General features: G+C 41.7%; 1 protein-coding gene across 6 annotated transcripts; it reads left to right on the top strand.

Annotated features, from left to right (window-relative positions):
* The first annotated feature begins 361 nt into the window (after positions 1–361).
* Positions 362–23,157, top strand: LOC143344785 (sodium- and chloride-dependent glycine transporter 1). Of its 6 annotated transcripts, none has more exons than XM_076771233.1 (12): positions 362–810; positions 2,614–2,893; positions 5,466–5,522; positions 7,174–7,426; positions 8,446–8,604; positions 9,928–10,135; positions 10,660–10,831; positions 11,014–11,370; positions 11,711–11,920; positions 13,256–13,597; positions 13,733–13,973; positions 16,669–23,157. In XM_076771233.1, the coding sequence occupies exons 3-12, from the start codon at positions 5,505–5,507 to the stop codon at positions 16,833–16,835; spliced, it is 2,127 nt and encodes a 708-aa protein (XP_076627348.1). In that variant the 5' UTR covers positions 362–810; positions 2,614–2,893; positions 5,466–5,504; the 3' UTR covers positions 16,836–23,157. The 6 variants fall into 6 exon arrangements, 5 of the variants coding, with proteins under 5 accessions (XP_076627348.1, XP_076627328.1, XP_076627339.1 ...); XM_076771213.1 differs by having other exon boundaries at positions 7,171–7,426; XM_076771224.1 differs by having other exon boundaries at positions 5,353–5,522; positions 7,171–7,426.
* Positions 23,158–23,803: the final 646 nt, after the last annotated feature.

Genomic DNA, 23,803 nt, shown 5'->3' with positions numbered 1-23,803 from the left:
ACTTATAAATCGACTTTGAGCGACAAACGTCATCAACTAACTCTCGGCAATATTAAAAAAAAAAATCGTAACATATCGTAATTTAAATTATAATTGATTACTAGTATGTTTAAGTAATAAAATTATTTGAATATATTTTGGCATATTATTTGACATATTATAGAAAATTTGAGAAATTAGTGGTCAGGTTGGGGAGCTAGCGAGTTGGTGGTTAGGGAGCGTTAGTACCGGAAACACCCTGTATACGTGTACAGAGAAAGAGTAGCCCTACGGAGGCACAGGGTTTAGGGTAGGACGCAGCTCGCAGGAGCAGTAATATCGATCGATCCGTCGAGTTCGAGGCTCGACAGGGTCGACTGGGGGTGCTGCAAGTAGAAAAGCTCTCCCATAAGCAGGCAGGCTGGCTGGCTGGCTGGCTGCCCGGGCACGGACCGTTTCCACTGTCTGTCCGTCCGTCCGCCTCGTCGTCGACCGTCTCCTACACGATCGACGCTCCTCTTCGCGGGCTCTCGCGGTCAACGCAACGGAACGCGCGCGACGTCGACGACGTCGTCGGGAACACGGCCAGCAGGTGCCCCGTTTGTTTTTGGCCGACGTGCGCCCGCGGCGGACCTACGGCGCGATCCAACCTCCGCGGCCTGTGACCCTGAAAATCCAGTGACAGTGCGTGTCTCCGACCTTGGCACGCCGTTCGCCAAACTTCTCCAATGGCAGCGCGTGCAACGGTACCGGCCACAGCTGATCGACCAAAGACCAACCAGAATCACCCGCGACGACCTGTCCACGGATTTCATCGCCAGGCGTAATCAGGTGCGTGCGATCAACCCGGTGAACGACACTGTCGCGATTACGTAATGGCTAAACTGTGCCGGCGAACGGTGCCAGAAGTCTCACGAACACTCCATCTTCTTGGCGAGTACCCCCTCGGCTCGTCGCGTTCGACAGCTGTTTAATTTCGGTTTCCATCCCCTCGGGGACAGCTGTTTCCTCCATAGCATTTCGGTAAAAACGATTCCAGCGAATGAAATTAATCCAGTAAGCGATTGATCGTACCGAGATTTTACTCGGGCGATCGGAGCAACTGGTTTCATTTGAATTCCGGAATTCGCGCATGGTTCCACGCGGCGACGTTTAAGAGCGAAATTCTATCTTTCCGAAACATCGAATCGTCGAACCGTTGTCACGCGAACGGGGGATGTTAAACGCGTCGAGTTCGGGGCAGGTTACACTGACATAGATTTTCTAAGGACAGAATGCAGAATCGGGTTTACGTAAGACCCGTAAAGCATTAGGTACGCGCGAAGCGACCAGTGAACTACCACCCATGGTCACCCGGCTGACATTTAAGCGTGATCGCAGTGACGTCGCGGCAGGGGTGAATCGAACACGCTGATCTTCCACTGCGCGATCAAGTTCCTACGATCCATTAAATTGGAAATATTAAGCGAAATTTTTTGAACGCGCGATTTAATGAAAAGGTAATTGATTCGACCCTGTGGTTTTCGGGGCGTTGAACAATCGTTTCCCGGCGGAGGCGATTAAAAATAATGAGATACGAGCACTTGGCTCGCACGACCCTCCGCGACGGAAAGGTTAAAGACGAAAGGCTGCTACGAACAAGGTCAACAGCTGACGGTTAACGTTAACCGTTCCGTGGCCCGACGGATCCACTCGTTGGAACATCTTTATTCGGGCCTTCGATTAATCCCGACTGTGTCATTCTTTTCCGCGCCGACGATCACGTTGCTCGACGTTAATCACGTAACAGCGTTTCGCACCCAAGTTTCACGTTATCGAGAAACACTCCGTTTCGCGTTCGACCAGCGGAACATTCGTCCGCGAACGTTCGTCGTTCTTTTCTGGTCGCAATTGAAAGCGAATTCCAATTAACGTCAGCCTGTTTCCTGTTTCACACTCCGAGAATTCGTTTCTTCTCGTCGATCACACTGTTTGACCCTTCCAAGAAGAAATTTTGACGGATTAAAATCATGAGAGGATCGAAAGATTACTGAAATCGATTATCGAAGATCCTTAAAAATGCGGCCTAAAAATCGTAAAAATTTAGTAAATTTTTCTATTTGAATTCGACGAGGTCCCCGATATTTGAAATTATTCTCGAAACTAGAAATTCGCGAAACGTTCGAGCGATTAGGGTGGATGTTTTAACGACTCGCTAATGACGCGTTTCGTTTGAGTAATGACCCATCGACGATCCGTGTACACGAGTTGTAAAGATTTGGGTTTGGAGGCGTCCTAATTATATCGAAACGTGGGACATTTCCGCGGTATCGGAGCCATCGGCGTCGAGCGGGCTACGAAATTAATGCGGAGAAAAGGGAACGGTGGAAATGGCTGGCGGGGGTAGAAATACGGCGTGACCCGGACTGTCAGTTACAAAGCGGCGAGCATTGGAAGGAGTAACTACGTTATTGCGTGGCCGTGTATCTGGTGCGAACTTGATAACAGCAATTAGGACGCGAATAGTTATTGTTTAGCGTCCCGTACGCGTCGTGGAATCTTACTTTGCTACGGATAGTTATACTCGATCTTACATTGCGTAACGAATTTGTAATCAAATTTTAAGGTGCTCGATCCCACGGTTTTATTTTCCAGGCAAACGGACGGATGGCGCGTTGAAGAATGAATATCGAAAGGAGAGATTCTCGCGAGGGAACCGAAGAAATGGAAACCAGCGCGACTGATTGTTCGACGGGGGCCTCGAATTAACGATGGACACCAATAGATCGACAATAAACGCGCCAGCAAGAGCAATCAGACGTATGCAGAGCATGAAGAGGAGAAGGCTCGCCTGACTTCGTAGACACGTTCGGTGCCAGTTTGGAGGATGGAGGAGTCCTCGCCAAGGATTCGTCCCTATCTGGATTGCTGGGACGTAAGTGAATTTCCTCGTAAACGACTCCTATATAATCTCTCGAGGCAAATTTAGATCGGATTTATTCCGACCGTCGGGCGCGTCGTTTGATCCCTTCGGGTCTCGCGCGTCGTTTCTTTTCGAGCGTTTCGAAGAATTTACTCGAATTCGAATTTAAGCGTCGGCGAGTCGGGGGTGAAGAGAAGAGCCCGGGGCCCTCGACGAAAGTAACCGTCGGGACGCTTTCGATCTAACTCGAATTATGGTAATTGCGCGGGCGCGCGCACTTGGTAAGCACCCGAAGCTTTTTGCTCGAGCGATCGTCCTATGCGATACTTACACAACCGTGCGAATTTTGTTACGCTCGTTCTCCGATCCTCTCTCTTCAACCCTTTCGTGTTACGCTCGTAGATTCTCCGATACTTAAATATTTCAACGTTCCGTCGCTCGTATCGTCGACAGAGTCATTTCGTTGCTTAAACGGAAATTTTAAGTAGCGGATTAAGTTCATAGATCCACCGTCCATAGGTGTAATCGCACTTATAGTCGCGAGTCCGTAAAACGACGGGAAATTACGAAGCGTATCTTACAATCGTAGAATGAAAAATTATCACCGTTCGATCGGAATACCACGATTAAATTGCCGCACGTCTTATTTTCGATTCAACTTGTAATTGCGAGAACGTATATTGTTCGTGGATGATCGTTAATTTAGCGTATGCACGTCCTTCGCAATTGGGTGTTAACGCATCGGGACGCGGATGTATATCTTCTGCAAATGAGCTACAAATTATTAGGTCAACGTATATATACTGCCTCAGCGGCGAAAGGTTAAAGTCTAGCGGGTACTTGCAAGTTTACCGTTGAATCTTCCTTATGTTCGCCTCGGTTGAAGTACCTACGTTCTACTTTCGTTTTAACGTTTTAAGAGTTTTCAAACCCTTGCTCGACGTTTATGGTTTCTGCTAAAAGTACGATCCTCGATGCTCGGAGAACAGGTAGTATGGTGCTGGTTTTTGCGAACGCGATCAATGGTTAATTCGATACTATCTTCTTTACATTCTGGCTCGAAAGATTGCACTTTGAGGCAATTTTAAATTATCTTTACGCATTACAAATTCAGTATATTCCTTTAAAAAGCATCTCAAACTGGATAAATTTTTATATTTCAGACTACGAATACTGAAATCTACGATATTCGATATGTTCTGGTTACTTAAGAAAATATTTCCCTCGTTAATTTCAAATGCAATTTTGACAACTCTCTAACAACGATTAACGTATCGATCCTATCGCTGATAAATTTTTAAAAATTTGAGCAAATTCTCAGACGTGAGAGACGAATATTAAAGTAATTCCATCGGATTCTCTTAAAAATATAGTCCCCGTTTCTCCGTAGAATCGAGGACGAAGGCGACCAGGATCAGGAAAGACGTAGCGTCCTCGAGATCGCGAGACTCGACATTTGCACGGGGATTATTTAGTTTGGGATTTTCGCAATAATCAATCGTCGATACAATTGTCGGTGTCGGAGAAAGCGAGCGGTTTGAAGGGAAATCGATGAGTAGCGCGGCCGAAGCCAGAATCCATCTCGAAAATGAAATTTGCCTGAATGGGCTCCTCGGGCTTTAATCGATTCGCGGGAACGAAATGTTCGCTAGCGCCAAGGCAAACGCTTAACAAATCGCCGGGAGAGCTGTTGAAACGTACGCGGCGAGCGTTACACGACCTTAATGCGAACGTCTATTACGACGGAGAGACAAAACAAACGTACGCTGAATGCACCGTTGAAATCCTTCTGGAAGTCCTTCTTCGCGAATTAATTCGTCGCGAGACGCCGAGCCGACTCTTTTTATAATCGCGAACGGAAACACTCCTGTATTGATCTTTCGCGACTAACAAGGTTAATACGAAAAGAGCGAAACGAATCTTATCGCGGCACTGTCACGACGAGACGCAACGATGCGTCGCCCCGTAATTAAAACTGTCATCCTCTGTCTTTAAAAATTCCTCGAAATCGTTCCAGCCTTTTAAAATTTTCCAGAGGAAAGTTTGAGGAACGGGAAAGTGTTTAAAAATTGCGTTTCATCACTGAAAGTCCCATTTTTTTTCTCAACACCAAGATCGTTCCATCCGTTCGAAACGTAGACTTTACACGGTGGAGAGCAACAAACATGCTTTTATCAACAGGCTATAACGTCGAGTATTGTGTCTAAAACAAGGTTAAGTATTATAGTTGCCAGTAAAGATTCGTAATATCTAGACACTGTACTTTCTAGGACGCGAGCTGTAAGATTTATTTTTTGCCCCATTTCCCCCGACTTGGTTCGATTCCTCGAGATACGGATCTCTTAGAGGAGAGTCCTGAAAGTATGACTCTATTTTATTTTTAAAACGATAATTCAGGAAGAACGTCGTATCTCACGGTTACTATTAAAGATTCAAGTTGTATTATTTCTTTTGTTATTTTTTAAATACAGAATTATTTTTCGAAGAGACTCGTGGGAGCAAACGATTAGAGTTTATTTTGCGCATCGAACAATTATAAGAATTCTTAAGACGATCGTACTAATTCATCGAATCGTGTGCACAGAGCCATAGGAAAGAGAGATTGTTCAAGAGATCCTGTTAAATGGAATTTAAAGGCAAGGTATGCAACTCCGAATAATTAAATGCATACTCACCGCTGACTGGCGCAGTAGTGACGTATAGAATTATTTGCTTTCGGTCGCTTTTAATGTTTCTTCGAAAAAGCAAACCTTGCTCGTCGACGAGCCAAGAAAATCATTCGTGGAAACAGAATCGGGGCGAAAAATTATTTCCCGGGAAATACGTGTCACGCGTATATCGCCTCGTTTCCGATATCGCGTGTCGTTTAATATTTGCGTCGCGAATTTGTGATTTATTGTGACGCTGAACGTTTATTGCAATTTTTTTTTCCGGGACTCGAGTGGTCGCTGACAGATACAGCTTCGAGCGCGTTCGTCGATTTTTATCGAGTGCTTGCACGAGTATCGGCCGTGAAAATAATAGAAAATACAGTACCGGGAAACAGTTGTTTGTAAATTATCGTTACACGGAACTCTGATGCGTTATATTAAATTTTAATATTTGTTCAATTAGCAATAATTTACAAACATCGACGAAAAATTATTTTCCGTTAACGCGGAACAGCATGAAGCATTCTTCTTTGTTCGTCGAGTTGTTTAATGGCCAGAGTATCGGGATATCTATTGTTTTGATCGATGTATTTTAATTAAAAGGACGTTACGCTCTTGGAGAATTTACGCTTCCACGCACCACACGCCATATTAAACGTACATTGTCGACGTCACGTTGCACCCGCGCCTATTTCGCAAAATCTACTCGTTGGGCGATGTCGATCGATAAAAGTGAGGACGACTGGAAAATTAGACGGTGCACGATAGATTGGAGCATTGAACCAATTTGTTAGCCCTGATTTCCCAGTGGTCATTAGCATTAGTAATTCCTCAGGAAACTTCTGCAGAGGCTGCAGTTTACTTCGTTGTGGCGTTACACTGCCACAGATCGAATCATGACCATTGGGAAGAGGAATATCGAGGAAAATCGCGAAACTTTCGAGTCTTTCTTCGACCCGGAACAGTGGTTCTCGATCGACGCCATTCCGTTGTTTTTGTTAGAAACGATACTTAATTGCCAAAGTTGGTAAACGCGAAAAGAGTCACGTGGACGTAAGATATTCCAGGCAACATTTTTCAAGTTACGACCAGTCGAAGAAGAATACGTTCAATGCACGCCACCGCCATTGTCTGACCTAGTTCGGTACTTACCAATATTACGATTACTCCTCTACTATCAACCAAGTATTAAGCCTTCTTATTAAATTGTTATTAATTGTATCTGAAGCGATACAGTAGTGGAATGGGCTGAGTATACTTGAAATTAAATTATAGACGGAGAAGACTTAGTCGCCGTATAAAATCGAACAGAAAGATTTACAACGATTCATATTTGCACTTTGGAAATACTTGTTTCCTTGATATTAAAAAAGAACTATTCCAAGCATCGACTATCTTATAATCGTTGATAGTAACGACACGTACGAAAGTATAATAACGTTTTATCGACTGTAAATACCGACAATTAAGTACGAATTAATGAATTTTTAAGGAGTCGAAAGCCACTGTTTGGGAATTAAAAATAGATAGCTGTTCAACACGTGGTACCAAGAACGCGAAAGTTTACGGAAGCGTGGTGTTTCCATACAATATTGATAAGAATGAAATGAAAAGGATTTCGCGTTGTGGTCTCTTCAGCAGAACGAAGACAAGTACTCGGTGGCGAACAGCCAAGCGTCGTTGCAGGCAGGCGTGGACGAGCACCCGGAAAGAGGCACATGGACGGGGAAATTCGACTTCCTGCTGTCCCTTCTGGGGTACAGCGTCGGGCTTGGCAATGTCTGGCGTTTTCCGTACCTCTGTTACTCGAACGGGGGTGGTGCTTTTCTGATACCGTTCTCGGTGATGCTCATCATCGCCGGACTGCCTCTCATGTTCATGGAGCTTTCCTTAGGTAAGTAGAACTTATTTCTATCGCGCGATCAAAATATCTACGCTTCGACGGCCATCGTAAGTAATTAGTGCACCTTTGCAAAATAAAATTGTAGCAACCTTTCTGCTCGAGAAGAGAAGACTTCGAAAATTCATGAGATATTATGTCCAGCACGATCGACGGATTCACCACCCTCAAGCTTTTATTTATGGGGGTCACTCGAATCAATAGTTTATACTGAAAATTATAGGAGGGTTAAAGACTTAAAGGCGATGATCGTTCGCAGCTTTCTAAAAACTGAAGAGATAGAGCACGTTATATGATATTATTTCTAAAACAAATTTTTCAAAATTTTTAATAATCAAGTCGATTGTTAATACATTTTAAAATAAAAAAATGAAAGATACCAATAAAATTTGCCTCTCGTTGCAAATTTTTATCGCGTCTGCGAATGGAATCGTCGAGCTTACACGCTGAACTTACTACACGAAATCGCTTGGACAGAAAGGGTTAACTCGAAATCCCAGTGTATTCGATGCGCGTCTTAATCCGTTCGCCCCTCAGAATTCGTCGAATCGAGATTCCGGTGAAATCAGTTAGTCTTTGAAAGGGGTAGCTTCGTGCGCTACGCCACAGAGTATCGATTCAATCGGGTAGAAGTCGAACGCGTCGAAACTTTCCGACCAAGCGATTCGTGCAACGTTGAATCGCAAGACTTATCAATTCTTGGATCGATCCTCCTCCGTACTGATTACGAAAATAACCTTTTACGATTGCAAACGCGCTTCGTATCGCACGGGAATAGGGTAAGTTCTTCGTCACGGCGATTCCCAAGGTCAAGTTTTTCGCCGTCGATTCGCCGAAATAGAACGATCGATCTCGCTACCGGGTTACGTAACGTTATTTTTAGGCGACCGTTCGCGATATGAACGCAAATTGCAAGGTGCATTACTACTATCTGGCACGATGGCTCATCGATCGTTTACTGTTTTTTTATTCTACTTTTCCTTGAATATTCTGCCCCCTCCCCCTCCCCCCAGGGCAGTACGCGAGCCTTGGCCCAGTGGCAGCCTACAAACGCTTCTGCCCCCTGCTACGCGGCCTGGGATACGGAATGGTCCTGATCAGCTCGGTCGTGATGCTCTATTACAACCTGATCATCGCCTGGACGCTTTACTACATCTTCGTCTCCCTCACCGGTGAGATTTATTACCGTACGGACACCGTTGCCACGGTAGTTTTCCTTCCCGCGATGAAAATATGACATCAAACGCCGAGGTATTGATCCCACGGAGCTTGAAGTCGGTCCATTTTGAGCGGGACCTTTCCGGGTTTCGCACCCGGCCGATATATCACGCGGGATAGCATTTTCAGGGACGCTTTGGTGGTCCTTAATCTTTCTGTGCTCACGAATTTTAATTAGAATTAATTTTTCAAATATTCCCAACAAGCTGACTTTAATATGTAGAGACTCGATGTTCGATAAACAATTTTAACGAAGGATACCGCGAGAACCACCGTGGAAAGAAATATTTTGGTCAACGGATGCAAATGGACAGGATAAGAGAACCAAGTCGAAAATAATTTATATTATATCGAAATTTACTTTTAGGGGGAGAGAAATTTGTCGGTAAGATTTGTCAATTTTTTAAGCAATGAATTTCCCCCAGTAATTAAAATTCCCCGAGTTGATAGCAGGCACGTTTAGCGAACTCCAAGTACACGAAATAATTTATTCGTAATGTACGGGTGAAAGTTTTGACGCGAGTTTCCGAGGTACAGAAAATTATGCAAATTAGTTCGAACAGAGTAAACGATAGATCGTACGCTTTAACAGTTTTCGCAAATACCGTAGGTGTAGCACAGATCGCATAATTGAATTTAAGAGGAATAAATGAGCGCGATGGTACCGGGGCTGCTTCCACGAAGTAATGCAATTGACGTTTCTAGGAACGCGGTGGGCGTACAGAGACAAAAAAAGAGGCCACATTACGAATTCAACGGGCACTGTATTATTAAAGAATCAACAACGCTGTGTCTGTAACGTTCGCGTTAAGAGTCGTTTTTCTTTCGAATCGAATGCAGTTTCTTTCTCGATATCGATCGTCCCTGATGGGTGGGACATTATAGTTCGTAAAAATGAACATTAAATCAGGGAAAATGAAACGCTTCCTCTTATTTTTGAAGGGAGACAATGATCATAAAGTTAATCGAGAAGGTCGTACTTCAACCGTAGTTGCTCGCTCGAAATTGCTTCCAGAGAATGTATTGCGTCGGGATGCCTCGGAAAATATTACGCAATTACAGTCACTTTCCTTCCTGTTATTCTTCGACTGTCAAATTAATCTTTTTTAATCCTTAACAAAAATAATAAATACGTAAGCAATCAGTGATAAAATTAATCGACGTTCAAATGTTTCGAGTGTTTCATGGTTTTTCTTATCCGTATGTCAAAGAAGAAGGTCTTGTAGCGACCTACTGGTATTTCCCTCGTGACCAAGAAAATGTCTTTATCGTCGTAGGAGCTGGTAAACTGCCGTGGAGCAAGTGCGAGCCACCCTGGAGCACAGAGGATTGTTTCATGCCAGAAGCTGCCGAAGCATGCGTGTCTCAAAACATGACGTACTTCAAAAGAAGATGCTTAAATTCTACCCAAATGGCCTCCATGGGTCTGACTATCGAAAATATCACTAGTGCCATTAGGAAACCACCGGCTGAGGAATATTTCAAGTAAGAATCATCGGTTCCCTGCAACGTACTACCAACGCGAAAATTAATAAAGTTGCATCGACCCAAACGTCGATAAACACGTTTCTTTTATTCTTAAAAATTTCATGTATATGAATATCTTAAATTAAATTCGCTAAGCGATTTAATAAAAAGGAGGATAGCCATTTAAATTTCCGGATGCAATCCCCGAGTTTCGTAAAAATTTCCATTTTTATCGAAACATTTACATTTCATAAATTCTCAGACGGTCCGCAACCATCCAGTCTCGAGTTTAAATTCTCGACGATTACCGTGAATTTTAGATCTCTTTAATTGTTTCCCGTGCTCGTTTTACTTTTTCGGCTTATCGATCTCGATTTAATTGGAAACGAAAGTCTCGTCGTTATCGAGCTGCTTTCCTTCTCCGCGCGAGGGTCGTTCTCTCTGGGAGAATTTTTTAATTGGCGATCGTTCCTTTGTTCGAATACCGCGGGAACCTTCGTGCACCAACATGGTAATTGTAATTCAAATTGCGTTTGATTCAGTAATCACGTCTTGGGGATGAGCAGCGGAATAGAAGAGACAGGATCCATTCGACCCTGGATGGCAATAAACCTTCTCTTGGCTTGGATCATTGTCTTCCTCTGTCTGAGCAAGGGTGTTCAAAGCTCTGGGAAGGTCGTCTACTTCACTGCTCTCTTCCCTTACGTCGTTCTGGTAAGTGGGGTTAATTAAAAATCATCCCTTAGCTTTTCAAATTCATTTTTTATTTTTCCAGCTTTGTAAACAGAACAAATTTCATCAGATAGATACTCTGCTCTCGAATAACCGCTGGATCGTTCTTTTTTAAGCCATTTTTGGGAATCGCGAAGATCGAAATCACTCTGTTTTGTTCGAAGATCGCCCTCTTCATTCGAGGAATTCAGCTTCCTGGTGCCAGCGAGGGCATTATCTATTATCTAACGCCCGATTGGAAGAGACTAATGTCCGCGAAAGTGTGGAGCGACGCCGCGGTGCAGATCTTCTTCGCCCTGAGCCCAGCCTGGGGCGGTTTGATAACGCTCAGCTCCTACAACAAGTTCAACAACGATTGCTACAAGGACTCGGTGATCGTCGCCATCAGCAACATCGGCACGTCCTTTTTCGCCGGTTTTGTGATCTTCTCGGTGATTGGGTTCCTGGCCCACGAGCTCGACGTCCCAGTCGCCTCCGTCGTCGATCAAGGCGTCGGATTAGCGTTCATCGTCTATCCTGAAGTGAGTAAACCGACACCGTACCGATAGATCAAGAATTTAAACCGATCTGGTGCTCATAATTCGCCTCACTTCGATGCCCAATCGCTCGAGAAAGGCTATAATTTATATTTCGAACGATTTTAAGTACGGTGGAATAAATTTCGCGACGTCTGTCTCTCCAACTCCGTGCAACGCGAAAAGGTTTCGAATAACAAAGGGACGCGTACGATAGCTTTGCACGCGTTCCGCGTACAATGGTATCTCGTTAATTGAGCTTCTTCGCCTGATGTTTCAAGCGTGAAATGCTTTTGCTCGTGTAAATGATGTCGCCGGCTTTGAAGAAAAATTTGTTAAAAAATAGGTAGTTGCACGTCTGTCGGTCGCGCCGGTTTGGTCGTTGCTTTTCTTCGTGATGCTTCTCACCCTGGGCCTCGATTCGCAATTCGCTCTGATGGAGACCGTCACCACCGCTATACTCGACGCGTTTCCGGCCCTGAGGAACTTCAAAGTGTGGGTCGTCCTCGCGGCGGCTGTTTTCGGCTACGCCGGTGGAATTATCTTCACCACCAACGTAAGTTTACCAAAAGAAATGTATTTTAAAATTCGCATGAAATCATAGAACGTAAAATGAAACACAGTAGATAGATCCAAAATAAATTTTCTGTCGCTTACTTGTAAGTTGAAATATTTTTAGTCGAGAAAATAATTCTCTATAACTTCCTTTTTATATAGTTTCTTGAAAAATGTGGAATAGAAGCAACTTAAACGAACGTTAAGATACTTTGGAATCAGTATGCTCTCAGAGCATCGTAATACCCTTTTAAAGATTACGGTTTATACCAGAAAACGTCGAACGGTAAAAACAACCACAAAATGTGCTCTGTGCTTTTAGAGCGTGCATACGTTAAAATTATTTCCTTTCGATCCAACATAGTACCTTTACTTAGAGCTTGAAGAAGTACGTGCCTTTTATTTATTTATTAAATCGTACCAGCTTAGAACGAAACAGAGACGAAATTTTCATTTGTATTGTCTTATTATAGGACACACTGTCCACTCAGTCTACCTATATACCTTAATCCGTACTAATCCCTCATATCATTCCACTAATACCCATCCCACTCGATCCCAAACTACATCTATCCATCCCAGCATACACCTTCCAAGTTTCGAGCCTCCGTTTATTATACAGCTGCGTCCTGCTACAATTCTCTTCCCTCTAATATTCAAAACTTCCTAACCTACTTCTCTTTCGAACAACCTACCAGATCTTTCGTCCTTAATTACTATCTCTAAATACTCTGCCTTATATTCGCTCTCTTAGTTCCGCTGTTTATTTTATTATTTATTTTATACATATCAATATCGTTATATATTTGCGTTTGCATCTCATTTTATGTATATTTTCAAGGTTGGGTTTAAAAACTTCATCCTTCTACATACATGCAAGTGCCACAAACTGAGTGCAAATATATCTTCTTTGATACCGTGAAACTTTTGTTTGAAACACCTATTTATTAAACAAACGGTTTACAAAATAATTTCAAATACCGAGTGTGACGGTACATGGGAAAGGAAGCCTTGTTTTCGAGAAAATCGACCTGGAAAATTCATTGGTCGCGCGTGCGATAGAATACGACTCGGTCATCGGAGCAAGTAGAAATAACGATTAATGGTCAGACGCGCTAGGCATATCGTATTCGATCGCGCGCGTACCCCATAAATCTCCGATTTCAATTATCTCGAAAACAAAATAATGGTCATTCCTATCTCCCCAACTTATTTTTGCACGTAAAATTCTACGCGTCTGCTAGTTTGGTCGATGGAAACTTTTATTTAAAAATTGAATAAACTCAAGCAGTTTGAATTTTTAACGATCCGATGAAATTGTTGGATATATTTCCAGGCCGGGGTGTACTGGTTACAACTGATGGACAAATACGCGGCCAATTGGTCGGTGTTATTGATCGCCATAGGCGAGTGCGTTCTCGTCGGTTGGATCTACGGCGCGGATCGATTCCTCGACGACGTCCAGCTGATGATCGGGCCACAGAGTCGTCTTTGGATGTTCTTCTGGACATGGATGTGGAGAATCGTGACCCCGGCGACGTTGTTCTTCATTCTTTTCTTCAATTGGATCGAATACCAGCCTCTGACGTACGGCGGTTACGTTTATCCAAAATGGGCGAACGGTGTCGGATGGATCATCGGGCTGATACCCGTTCTGGTCATCGTTGGCATGACTCTCGTATGTAATTAATATTCGAACTCTGTCAACTGGTTTCCGAGGATTTGGTGGATCGATAGATCTTGCCACGAGAATCGTAGTTGATTCACAACTGGAGGATTACCTAGGTACAAGAGTCGATTCTAATTTTCTCAGAATCAATTGAGGGACCCTCGACGACGAACTGCCTACGACGACGAGGACGGTGACGGCGAGGACGAGGAGGACCTGAACAGGTCGTCCTATCAGAGACACGGGAAGGGCAGGACGAAGAAGAGCAGGTGCAAGAGCGTGTGGTGGCGCGCCAAAGTACTTTTGCAACCGACCACCGAGTGGCGACCGGCCGTCAGAAATCCTTCGACCCCGTCGAGAATCCTCACTCACACGCCGTCGCCAGGTAATCAGGAACTTAATTAAACTCCACTCGTGTGCAACTAAACGCCATCATCCGGCGGAATGTGTATTTCAATAATAAATACGTCGCGGTTGACGTTTACCCGGACGCGAAATCACCGACCCATCGGCTCCCGTTGTAATCGGATTACGTCGCTCGGCGACATAAATGGATAACTAAAGATAATTAATCTAGATATACACCGTCGCACAATGGAGCGTTTAACGCGTCTGCGAAACACAGGTGGCGATATGGAATTTGTTCGAGAAACGACGTTCGATTTTCCGGTCTTATATTATAATATTCATCGCTCGTACGCTTTCGTAAATAATTAATGTGAGCTCGATGCTCTTTTATATACTTCGACCTTAGTTTACGAACGCGTCTAAAATTTGTATTCGTTGTTCGAAAATGAAATAACTTCGTCTGATATTTCACACACATCATAGGTGTACTATCGTCTTCTAAAAGTCGAATTCCCAAATTATTACGATAAATAAACAGAAATGAAAACTTGGTTGGAATCTTGGGTTTCTGTAATATTATATACAGGGTGTTCGGCCAGCCCTGGGAGAAATTTTGATGGGAGATTCTCTGGCCACACGTTAAAGGAATTTTTTTCTTGATTTTCCGATAAACCGTTCCTGAGATATAAAACGTTACAGAGGTCAACATTCGTACGTTTCGTATGTTTGGACGCGGTGTATCTAAAAATATCGAGCAATACGAAACACCGGAGGCGGAGAGACAAATTTGCATCGATAGCTATTTTTGATTTTCGTCTTATTTTGGACTCTAGAATCTGCCATTAAAATTTTCCCAAGGGTTGGCCTAATACTCTGTCTATATGAGTTCAGAGTTGAGCAACTCTACGTAAGCCTGATGTTCCTTACGCGTTAATTGCACGGTGGCTCGCGTCGAAGGAAATAGAAACGGGTGGTGGGGATCATCGTGTCGCAAGTATTCGTAAGGTCGTTTGATGCAAGAAGCGAGGGAGTGCAGTGGCACGATGGACGCGGTCGTTACGTGGCGCGGTAACGCTCGGGGCACGGAAAATCTCGAGCAGAAGGGACGAGAGACCGTATTTTTCTTTTATTAACGGGATCGCCAGGTCCGTGCAGAGGTCTCCGCCTACGTGCGTGCCAGCATGATCGATAACGAGATGTGCCCGGGTCGAGTACTAATGCGAACGTCATCCGCAGTTCATCAGACTCGACGTCGCCGGGACCCGCGATTTCGGGGCAGATTCAATATTACTTTGGCCCGTCCATCGTCGTTCTGATAAGATTTAACCGTTTAATTATCGTCGAGACGCTCAAGGATTTTCGCGGAAATTGTTCCCCGATTAGAAATAATTGACACTGGAACGCGATGAATTATCGAGGACGCGACGAATTTTATTTTTGCGACTGTACGATTCAGAGAAGATCTATTATCAAAATAAATAAAATGGTTTCAAGTTGTTACGTTCGTTGAAATTCAAACTTTATATCGTGTGTTCATCACGAGTTTATAATCCTTTAAATCGATCTACGATTCCCATAGATTTGGAAATAGTTTTCGAGGACGAAGAAATACAGGGTGTTTGGCCACCCCTGGGAAAAATTTTAATGAGGGATTCTAGAGGCCAAAATAAGACGAAAATCAAGAATACCAATTTGTTGATGAAGGCTTCGTTAAACAGTTATTAACATTTAAAGTTCCGACCGTACTGAATTTTTTTCTCGAAAATGCGCAAGATTTCGGGGGTATGTCTATTGACCAAAAATAATTGTAACTGACCCCCGCAACCGAAAATAATTTTTTTAGAACGATTCGAAATTTTTTTTTTCACCGAAAAATTTAGGCACCCTACCTCCTGTCGATTTTTCTTAAAAATTAGATTTTAAATTTTACTAATTTTATTTGACGCCCTACAGAAAAGTTGTGTGATACTTTTTTGTAGGTACTCATGAGCTCTACTCCAGAAAAAAGTTTAATTGAAATATATTCACAATAGTAGGAGTTATAGCTGTTTGAAAATTGGACCATTTTTATGGGGGTTTTCTCATTTTGCGGGGTCAAGGACCAACTTTTCGAATATTTTTGCTATTTATACATATTCTCCACCAAAATACGCGTAGTTTGCTTTTTTAAACATCAAAATCGTCTAATCCGTTCAGAAGTTATGACGTTTTAAAGATTCGCATGAAAATTCGGGCAGACATTTCTGGCCAGAAATTATATTTTCGGTAAGGAATTTTTTTCTCGAAACTGAGTAGGATTTTGGAAGTATGTGTATTCACCAAAAATGATTGTAATTGACCCCTGCAACTAAAAATAATTTTTCCAAAACGATTTGAAATTTTTTTTTTCCGTCGAAAAATTTCACACTTTCTCGAATTTTTTTCTAGAAAGTGGGTAGGATTTCGGAAGTATGTGTATTCACCAAAAATGATTGTAATTGACCCCCGTAACCGAAAATAATTTTTCCAGAACGATTTGAAATTTTTGAATTTAATTGTTAATAACTTTTTAACGAAGCCTCCATGAACAAATTGGTATTCTTCATTTTCGTCTTATCTTGGCCTCTAGAATCTATTAAAATTTTTCCCAGGGGTGGTCGAACATCCTGTATATAAAGATACTGCCTTTGATATTACTCGATGGATAATACTTTGTACATTTGATGTAGTTTAATGAAATAATTGTAACGCAGGGCCACCAGGAGGATACGATTCCGTGCGAAACACCATAGTCCTGGTGTACGGTCAGCCAATGATGATGCAGCCGTCGTGCTCGTCAGGCACGTCTCAGAAGCTGCCTGGACCGTCGATCCTCAAGAATTTAAGTAAAACCGACTTGATCACGTCCCAACAAGTTTGACACGATGTTCATTTTACATCCGAGGACGAGTCTGCCGAGGAGTCTATCGCCAAATAATACAACACGTCAGCAAAAAGGTAGTTGCGTATCGCGATTAGGTTCGTAACGATCGATCGATCGATAGGAAGTTTCGGAAAGGATGATTACGAACGTACGGATAGAAGAGAAATTTACGAGACTATTTTTTTTATATACGTATTCGACAGAATCCGGTAGCACCATCTATTTTTGATTCGAAGTCATAATTTTACGAAAGATCGGTTTTCATTTCGACGAAGGTATCCTTCCTCATTGGTTACATTTTAGAGCATTGTTATAGACATTTAGAGGTTTTAAAGTTTTCGACGTCGACTGGTTCGACGCGACCGTTGATCGTGTGAATTATACGAGCGTTGATTTAGGAAACGAATACGACTATTAGCGAAAGAGTTTATTTGATTACCAGTATTCCTAAGTGCGAATCGTAATTGAGTCGTTCCGCATCGTGATTCGTCTGTTGTAAGCGTTCAGGACCGTAGCGTTGCACGATCGACAGAGAATTAATCGGTACGAGGAACCTGTGAAACGCTCCGTACACGTTGCGATGTAAACATTACAATTACGCTACTCTACTGCTTTTCGATTGTACATAAAAACGTAAGGAATTAACAATTGTGTACGTATTCTAGAAAAGAAAGTTACGTATTTATCGTTGCACGCAAGCGACACACAAAATTAGGAGACGCGAACGTTCGCTCTGATCAAATTGGGCGCGACATTGGTTAATTGCTCCACGCGCGAGTTTCATCCACGGTAACGTTAATTGCGTAGCGATGGGTTTAGACGTTTCGAACGATAGACATTCGATATAGCCGGTTGAACGATCGAGAAATCCCGTTTCGTCGGCAATTAATTGAATTTCCCAGGCAAAAAGTATTTTATCGCGAACGGTTCGCCGTTACGAGATCGTAAGTTTTATAAATTTGTAGTTTCGCTACCGGTTGAGTATTTCTCGATGTTGACTCGCGAAATGTGCGTTATCCTCGTCGATAGAGTTCCAGTGAAACAAACGGTTCGCGACACGGAGATTCTTTGATTAATATAAAGTATATTTACGGTTTAAGGTGAACGATACGACGGAAAACTATACTTCGGGACGCTACGATATTCACTCTAATTATCACAACGCTACAACGCTGACGATCCGTTGAATAACGCTTGGACGACTCGTCGCTAGGAACTCTAGAGGACTCGAAATGACTGACGATTACCGTAGCATCACATTTTTAAACAATTACACGCATTTCAGGAATCCTTCCAGCCACACCTTTAAATTAGAATTAGAGCTTTCTTCCTGCATTGACTCGTCGATGTCCTCCAACAGAGAAATGGCAACAATCGTTACGCGACGCGAATAGAATATTTTATTTTCAACCCGGTCGTCTCGATTGTTGCTTTATTTTTGGCCGATGTTTTAACTCTTTAAGCGTAATCGAAGACAAAGTAGTCACACGTATAACTATAGCTGAACATATTCGTGTATTTATTTCGCAAACTATAGGCTTCGGTACTTAAAAATAATTGAAAAGTCTGTGCAACGTTTAACGATCTTCACCTTTTATTTTTATTCCATACAATTGATTCTTAACTGCTAAGTGCTATCTCTATTATTATCAGGAACGATCAACGTAAACGCGGCACAGCGCTTAAAGGGTTAAATAGTTAAGTGTTACGCTAATATAACTTTCAAGCAGACCTGGCCACCTTTGGAATACTATTTTAAACGATACGTTTTCTCGCAGTACGGTTATTTTATTTTTAAAATACTGTCGCGTTAAGTGAAGAAAGGCTCAGAAACTCTTAACGGTTGTCACCCATTTCTTTTTATCGTTCGATGGAAGTATAGCTCAATTTGAAAGATAACTCATTTAAAATAGTTTCAAATAAATCGACGTATCGTTTTCAATTTTCACTCGAACGTGACCAGGTCTGCTTTCGGATAGAGAAGAGAAGCGCGATATTGGAGGAAGACAAAGAACGCTTGATTTCTCCGTACTGGTTCAAAGTAAAGAATATTTTCGCACGAATTAGGGTGATTGTCGAGCGTTCCTGTACACGCGCGCCTCCGATTCCTATTATTTTCGGGCTGTCGAGGACTTTCAGGGAAATAGATTAAATAGACGTTGCGCGAAGACTGCATGCCACGTTAGAGGGACGATATTTTTGTGCCGATCACGGATGACGGAAGGGACAGAGGGAAGAGAAGGAGGGGTGTCGTTTCACGGGTCAGCGAGAAAGCGTTTTCGGATCGTTTCCGACCCAACATAGGAAATATAAATAAACATTAAGTCGGCGAAGTCGAGATGTTAGACAATTACGTGTACGTACAGTCAATAACGTGAGAGATCGTGATTCTTTATTTTTTATGTGACCCCATTTGTAAAGTGTTGCTAGCTGTATCGTATATAATATAACATTTATCGTACCAAGTATATATACATATATATATATATATGTATATATATAGAGGATGCTTCGAGAAACTGGGCCCAACCATAGTCTCTGAACCGTACAAGATAGTCGAGTCTAAAACATCTTCCGAAATATTCAATTTTTTTTTAGAGAAAATAAATGGACGCGTACGAAATTTTAATTATTAAAGCAATCAACAAATGCTCGATATCGTTTCCGCCCGATTTTCTATCTTTTACGGTTCGAGAGTTCTGGCTGGACCCAGTCGCGCGAAACACCCTCTATATATACATACACAGACGTTACAGATATACATATAGTATATATACATATGACATATATATGTAATATATAAATATATTTATAGACGCTTGTACATTGGTGTACGCGTCGCATAGTTTATTACGTGTACAAAAGCAGTATAAAAACGACACGATCGTCGTTTGACACAAGAGGCTATGGGCGGAGAGACAAAACAAAGAGAATTGAAAGAATAAAGAAGAAAAAAAGAAAACGTGAAAAAAAAAAAATACAATTAACATTAAACGAAACCCGCTGCGTTCAAAAATTAAAAACAGAAGAATAACTAAATATGTTAACTCATATCCGTGAGCGTGCGAAAGTAAACGATGCGTGAGATGTTGCGTTTCCGTGTGTGAACAAATGAAGAAAGTGTGTACGTTGAGAGCGTATACGTATATTTTCTAGTGTAAAAATGGGCCTAACTCCACTTTTCGTCCTCTCAACGATCCACGCGCACATGTTGGATGGTTGCGTACATTTTTACAAAATTCCTCTTTTCGTTAGAATTTTTCTCTCGCGTATGGAGATCGCTGCCAAATTTTTTGACGTTGATCGATTGTTTATACGAGTGTCACAATATTCTTTAGAAGGTTCTTCAGATACTATACAGGATATCATAAAGAAAACGCAGAATAAACTTCGTTTTGTACGAAGCTTTGTCTTCGGCATAATCGATCTTAGAAACGCGCGGATAATTTAGTTAGTAATCGATTAGTTTGATGATAATAATCCCACGAGTGTTCGAATAGCTCTTCCTTATTAATTATCGAGTATCAGTATTTTTTTGCTAGGGAAATAATCAACCACAGATTTTCTGAATTTACACGAAACCAAAGATTCGTACAAACGATCCGTGTACTTTAATTTCAATATGGTTTTCGTTGGATCTAATTTGCAAACTATCGAGGTGGATGTTAGAAGTAAGTAATCGCCCTTTGCCATCGATCCTTTGCTCAAAAGGACGAACTAGTGGAGGAGGATCCTCGCCATCCGCGTGCAGGATGGATCCTCGGTGACCTAATTAACGTCTTAGAATCTAGTCGTTGTTAATACTCAGAGCTTCGGAGAATAGGCAAAAAACCATTCGACAAGAACAGACACTCGAATCCCAAGAATCGGAATTCGTTTCTAATCGAGCCACGTCTCGCGTCGAAGACAATGAAAGTTTACAGAATTGAATCCCAATTTTTAATTTCTCTCCGCCGACAACAATCTATAATTGTAATGATAAAACCGGTTGATGGAAAGTCTCCAACGCTTCCGACTAAAATGTTATTTTCACCGCGCGGACAGTTGTTTCGTGTTTAATTTTACGAAAAGAGGTATAGACTAATCGCCCAGCAACCATGTTGAAATTAGACGGGGGGAAAAACAAAATGCGAGATACGTTTCGAACTAGCCATATCCGAGACATAATCAAGAACAAAATTCCTTTGTTAAGGCGTCCCCCACCCCGTTCCTTTGAAAAGGACCGTTCAATCGACACAAACAGATGATAGTCAGCGACGAATTGCGATCGTTGATTGATAAACTTGGGATTCGCGATGGAAGGGCGACTGATAGATAAGCATTTCATAAACTTTAATGTCCTTAGGCTAAGTAGGCGAATCTAATGCAGGTTTAAAAAGGAATTTAAACAAAAAATTGCAATTAGTGGGTCATTAACAAAAAAAAAAACAATAATAATACATATTAATTATAAAAAAAGTTATGTTACAAGTAAAGAATAATAATAAATAGCGTTAGAAGCCGGGTTAAGCCGGCCAGGCCAAACATGGTCGACTGTCCTAGGTAGGGTTAAGATTCAGTGACGTAGAATTATCGGTAACAACACGGTAACATTGCCAGTAACAATAACAAGGAAAGAAACAAATATTACCGATACTTATTAACTATTTTAACGTAATTTTGTTCGAGCAGTTTAGCTGTACAACGATTTTAGATAACAGATACCGAACGATTATCAAACCCACGACGGTTCGAACGTCTCATTCTCGTTCGTTAGCTTTTTACGTCCGGTAACCACTAGTTGCCCATTCGCGTCGCGAGTGGGGGATTGTGCCTGGTGTTCAAGTGACCTTGAACAGTCAAATTATTGCGGCCCTACGAAGCTACAGTCAGATAATGAAACCTCAATATCGTAGACGAATGGAATCGTTGAAAACCTTTACCACGGAAATTCTCAAACAAATCGATCGTTCTATTTTAGAGATGAAAACGAAATAGATGAAAACAACACGTTCCGATTATATACACGTTTGAAAATCCGATCGTAGGGGAGGATTCGATGGTAACAGGATTCTAATTTCTTACATAGCTAGAAACGATTTGTCGAAGGTCCGGGTCGATGTGAGCATTTCTCAATTAAAAACGTTCTCGATGTTCTTCAGCTTACAAGGTAATGCAATTAAGTATAGAATTAAACATAAACGAAACCCAGGTGTGTGTATATAAGCGAAAAAAGAATACATTAGCGTACGAGTGCAAGTATTTACGGAGTATGAGATGTTACTAGATGTATTGTAAAAGTAGCGGAGTTACGACGATAAAAAAAAAAAAAATTCGAGGTCGGTTATAAGATAAACTTTCCGTTTTAATAAATATTTTAATAAATATTCTTGTATCAACTGGATCTAATCGAGACCTTCTACAAATTGTTTTTTTTCCGATCGATGCCCGTTTAATGGTCGAAATAAATAAAAAGCATCGCTTAGGTTGTCTCGCGTTATTCCTAAACGAAGCGCCGATTCGGTAATCTCGTTTTGCCGGACGGATCCACGGTTACCGGGTTATGTTACGAACTTTACGTCACTAAGAGCAACCAGTAGAGCGAACAGTACAAAGTAAACGTGTCCTAGAGCCAATCGAGGAAGAGGGAAAGCGTTCGAGAGCGATAGGAGGTGCGTTAAGTTTCGTGAATGCGGTTATATTAGTTATTCCTTCTTGTTAAGGCAAAGATTTTTGTACGTCGGCGAGCGTGATTCCGTAGAAAATCGTCGGACGATCGAAAGAATGGAATCAAAAAAAACCACGCATAGTGAAATTCCTGATAAAATGTTCAAACGAATAAAAAGAAAAAAAAGTATATGAATGGAAACGGTTCGCTTCTGTCGCGAACGATGCTTTCACGCGCGCTATCGTGTCTCTCGATTTTCTTCGTTTAAATTTCGCGAAACTGTTTTTCGTTTCATTTCGTCCGAGTACAGTTCGAAAGTCACGAATTTCGTTTATGGTTCGTGGATCTCGATTCCTAGAGAAACATCACGAGACTTAAGATTAAAGTATACTTGTTAGATGTAATCCATTCTTTTGAAGAGTTTTATGTACGATAGATAAAACTTAACGGATCCCGACGCGAGAACGGAGAACTAATTGTTATTGTTATAGAGCGTAAATCATTTTTATCGTTTTACCCGACACGCACAGTGTAAATCGCTGATAAATTTAATCCCGAACGCAATGGGAGACAAAGGTTCACGTTGTAAATTAATCAGTCTTTGCAGGGTGAAGATTATTTCACGCTGTCGAACGATGTTTAAAAATAAATTAAAATTTTTCCTCGATGTTATTAACCGTTTTGTACATTTATTTAATTTTACGAACGAACGGATCGGTTAGTTCCCCTGCATCCTTGGTGCGAGACGCGTGAGGTTTATGTATAAGTAACGATTAATGGTTAACTCATATCAGATCCTCGGTGTGTCCTATAAATAATTCATATCCGTTCGCGATACTCTGCCTTCGATCAAAACGAGAGACACTTTCAGAACGTGGTGAAAGATATACAATCAAAATATAAGAAAGAAGAATAATGACGCGCGAGGGTGGATCGAACAGTAAACGTAACTTATTTCCTGGCAAATCAAGAATTATTTTTATTCTGAATTTATTTACGTATATAGACAAGTCGTTTCTTTGATGAAAAAAGATTGTTGTAGACTTCTATGATTGTTTTTATTTGGCATTCGTTCACAAAAGATACGTTCGAAGCAAAATTAAAGAATTTTTACAGAATTTTGAAGTATCTCACTAGTCAAATTTAATTAGATCTGGCTAAAACCTCTCGTTAAAACCTGACTTACACCTGTAATTTTTATAAAATTCTATACAGTTTAGTATGTTTTTAAAAATCACAATAGAATGTGACGAATTTAAATACAGAAATATTCCATCATCGAGTACTATTACAAACAAATTGTCGACGCTGTTCGATT

This window comes from Colletes latitarsis, chromosome 1 (assembly GCF_051014445.1).
Source record: "Colletes latitarsis isolate SP2378_abdomen chromosome 1, iyColLati1, whole genome shotgun sequence".
Taxonomy (NCBI): Eukaryota; Metazoa; Arthropoda; class Insecta; order Hymenoptera; family Colletidae; genus Colletes; species Colletes latitarsis.
This window is presented reverse-complemented; position numbering and strand designations above follow the sequence as displayed.

Coding starts and splice junctions, on each gene's coding strand:
- LOC143344785 (XM_076771192.1), top strand. CDS start 2,846: ATGGAGGAGTCCTCGCCAAGGATTCGTCCCTATCTGGATTGCTGGGAC. Junction 2,894..7,170: donor CCTATCTGGATTGCTGGGAC/GTAAGTGAATTT, acceptor TGGTCTCTTCAG/CAGAACGAAGACAAGTACTC. Junction 13,974..16,668: donor CACTCACACGCCGTCGCCAG/GTAATCAGGAAC, acceptor ATTGTAACGCAG/GGCCACCAGGAGGATACGAT.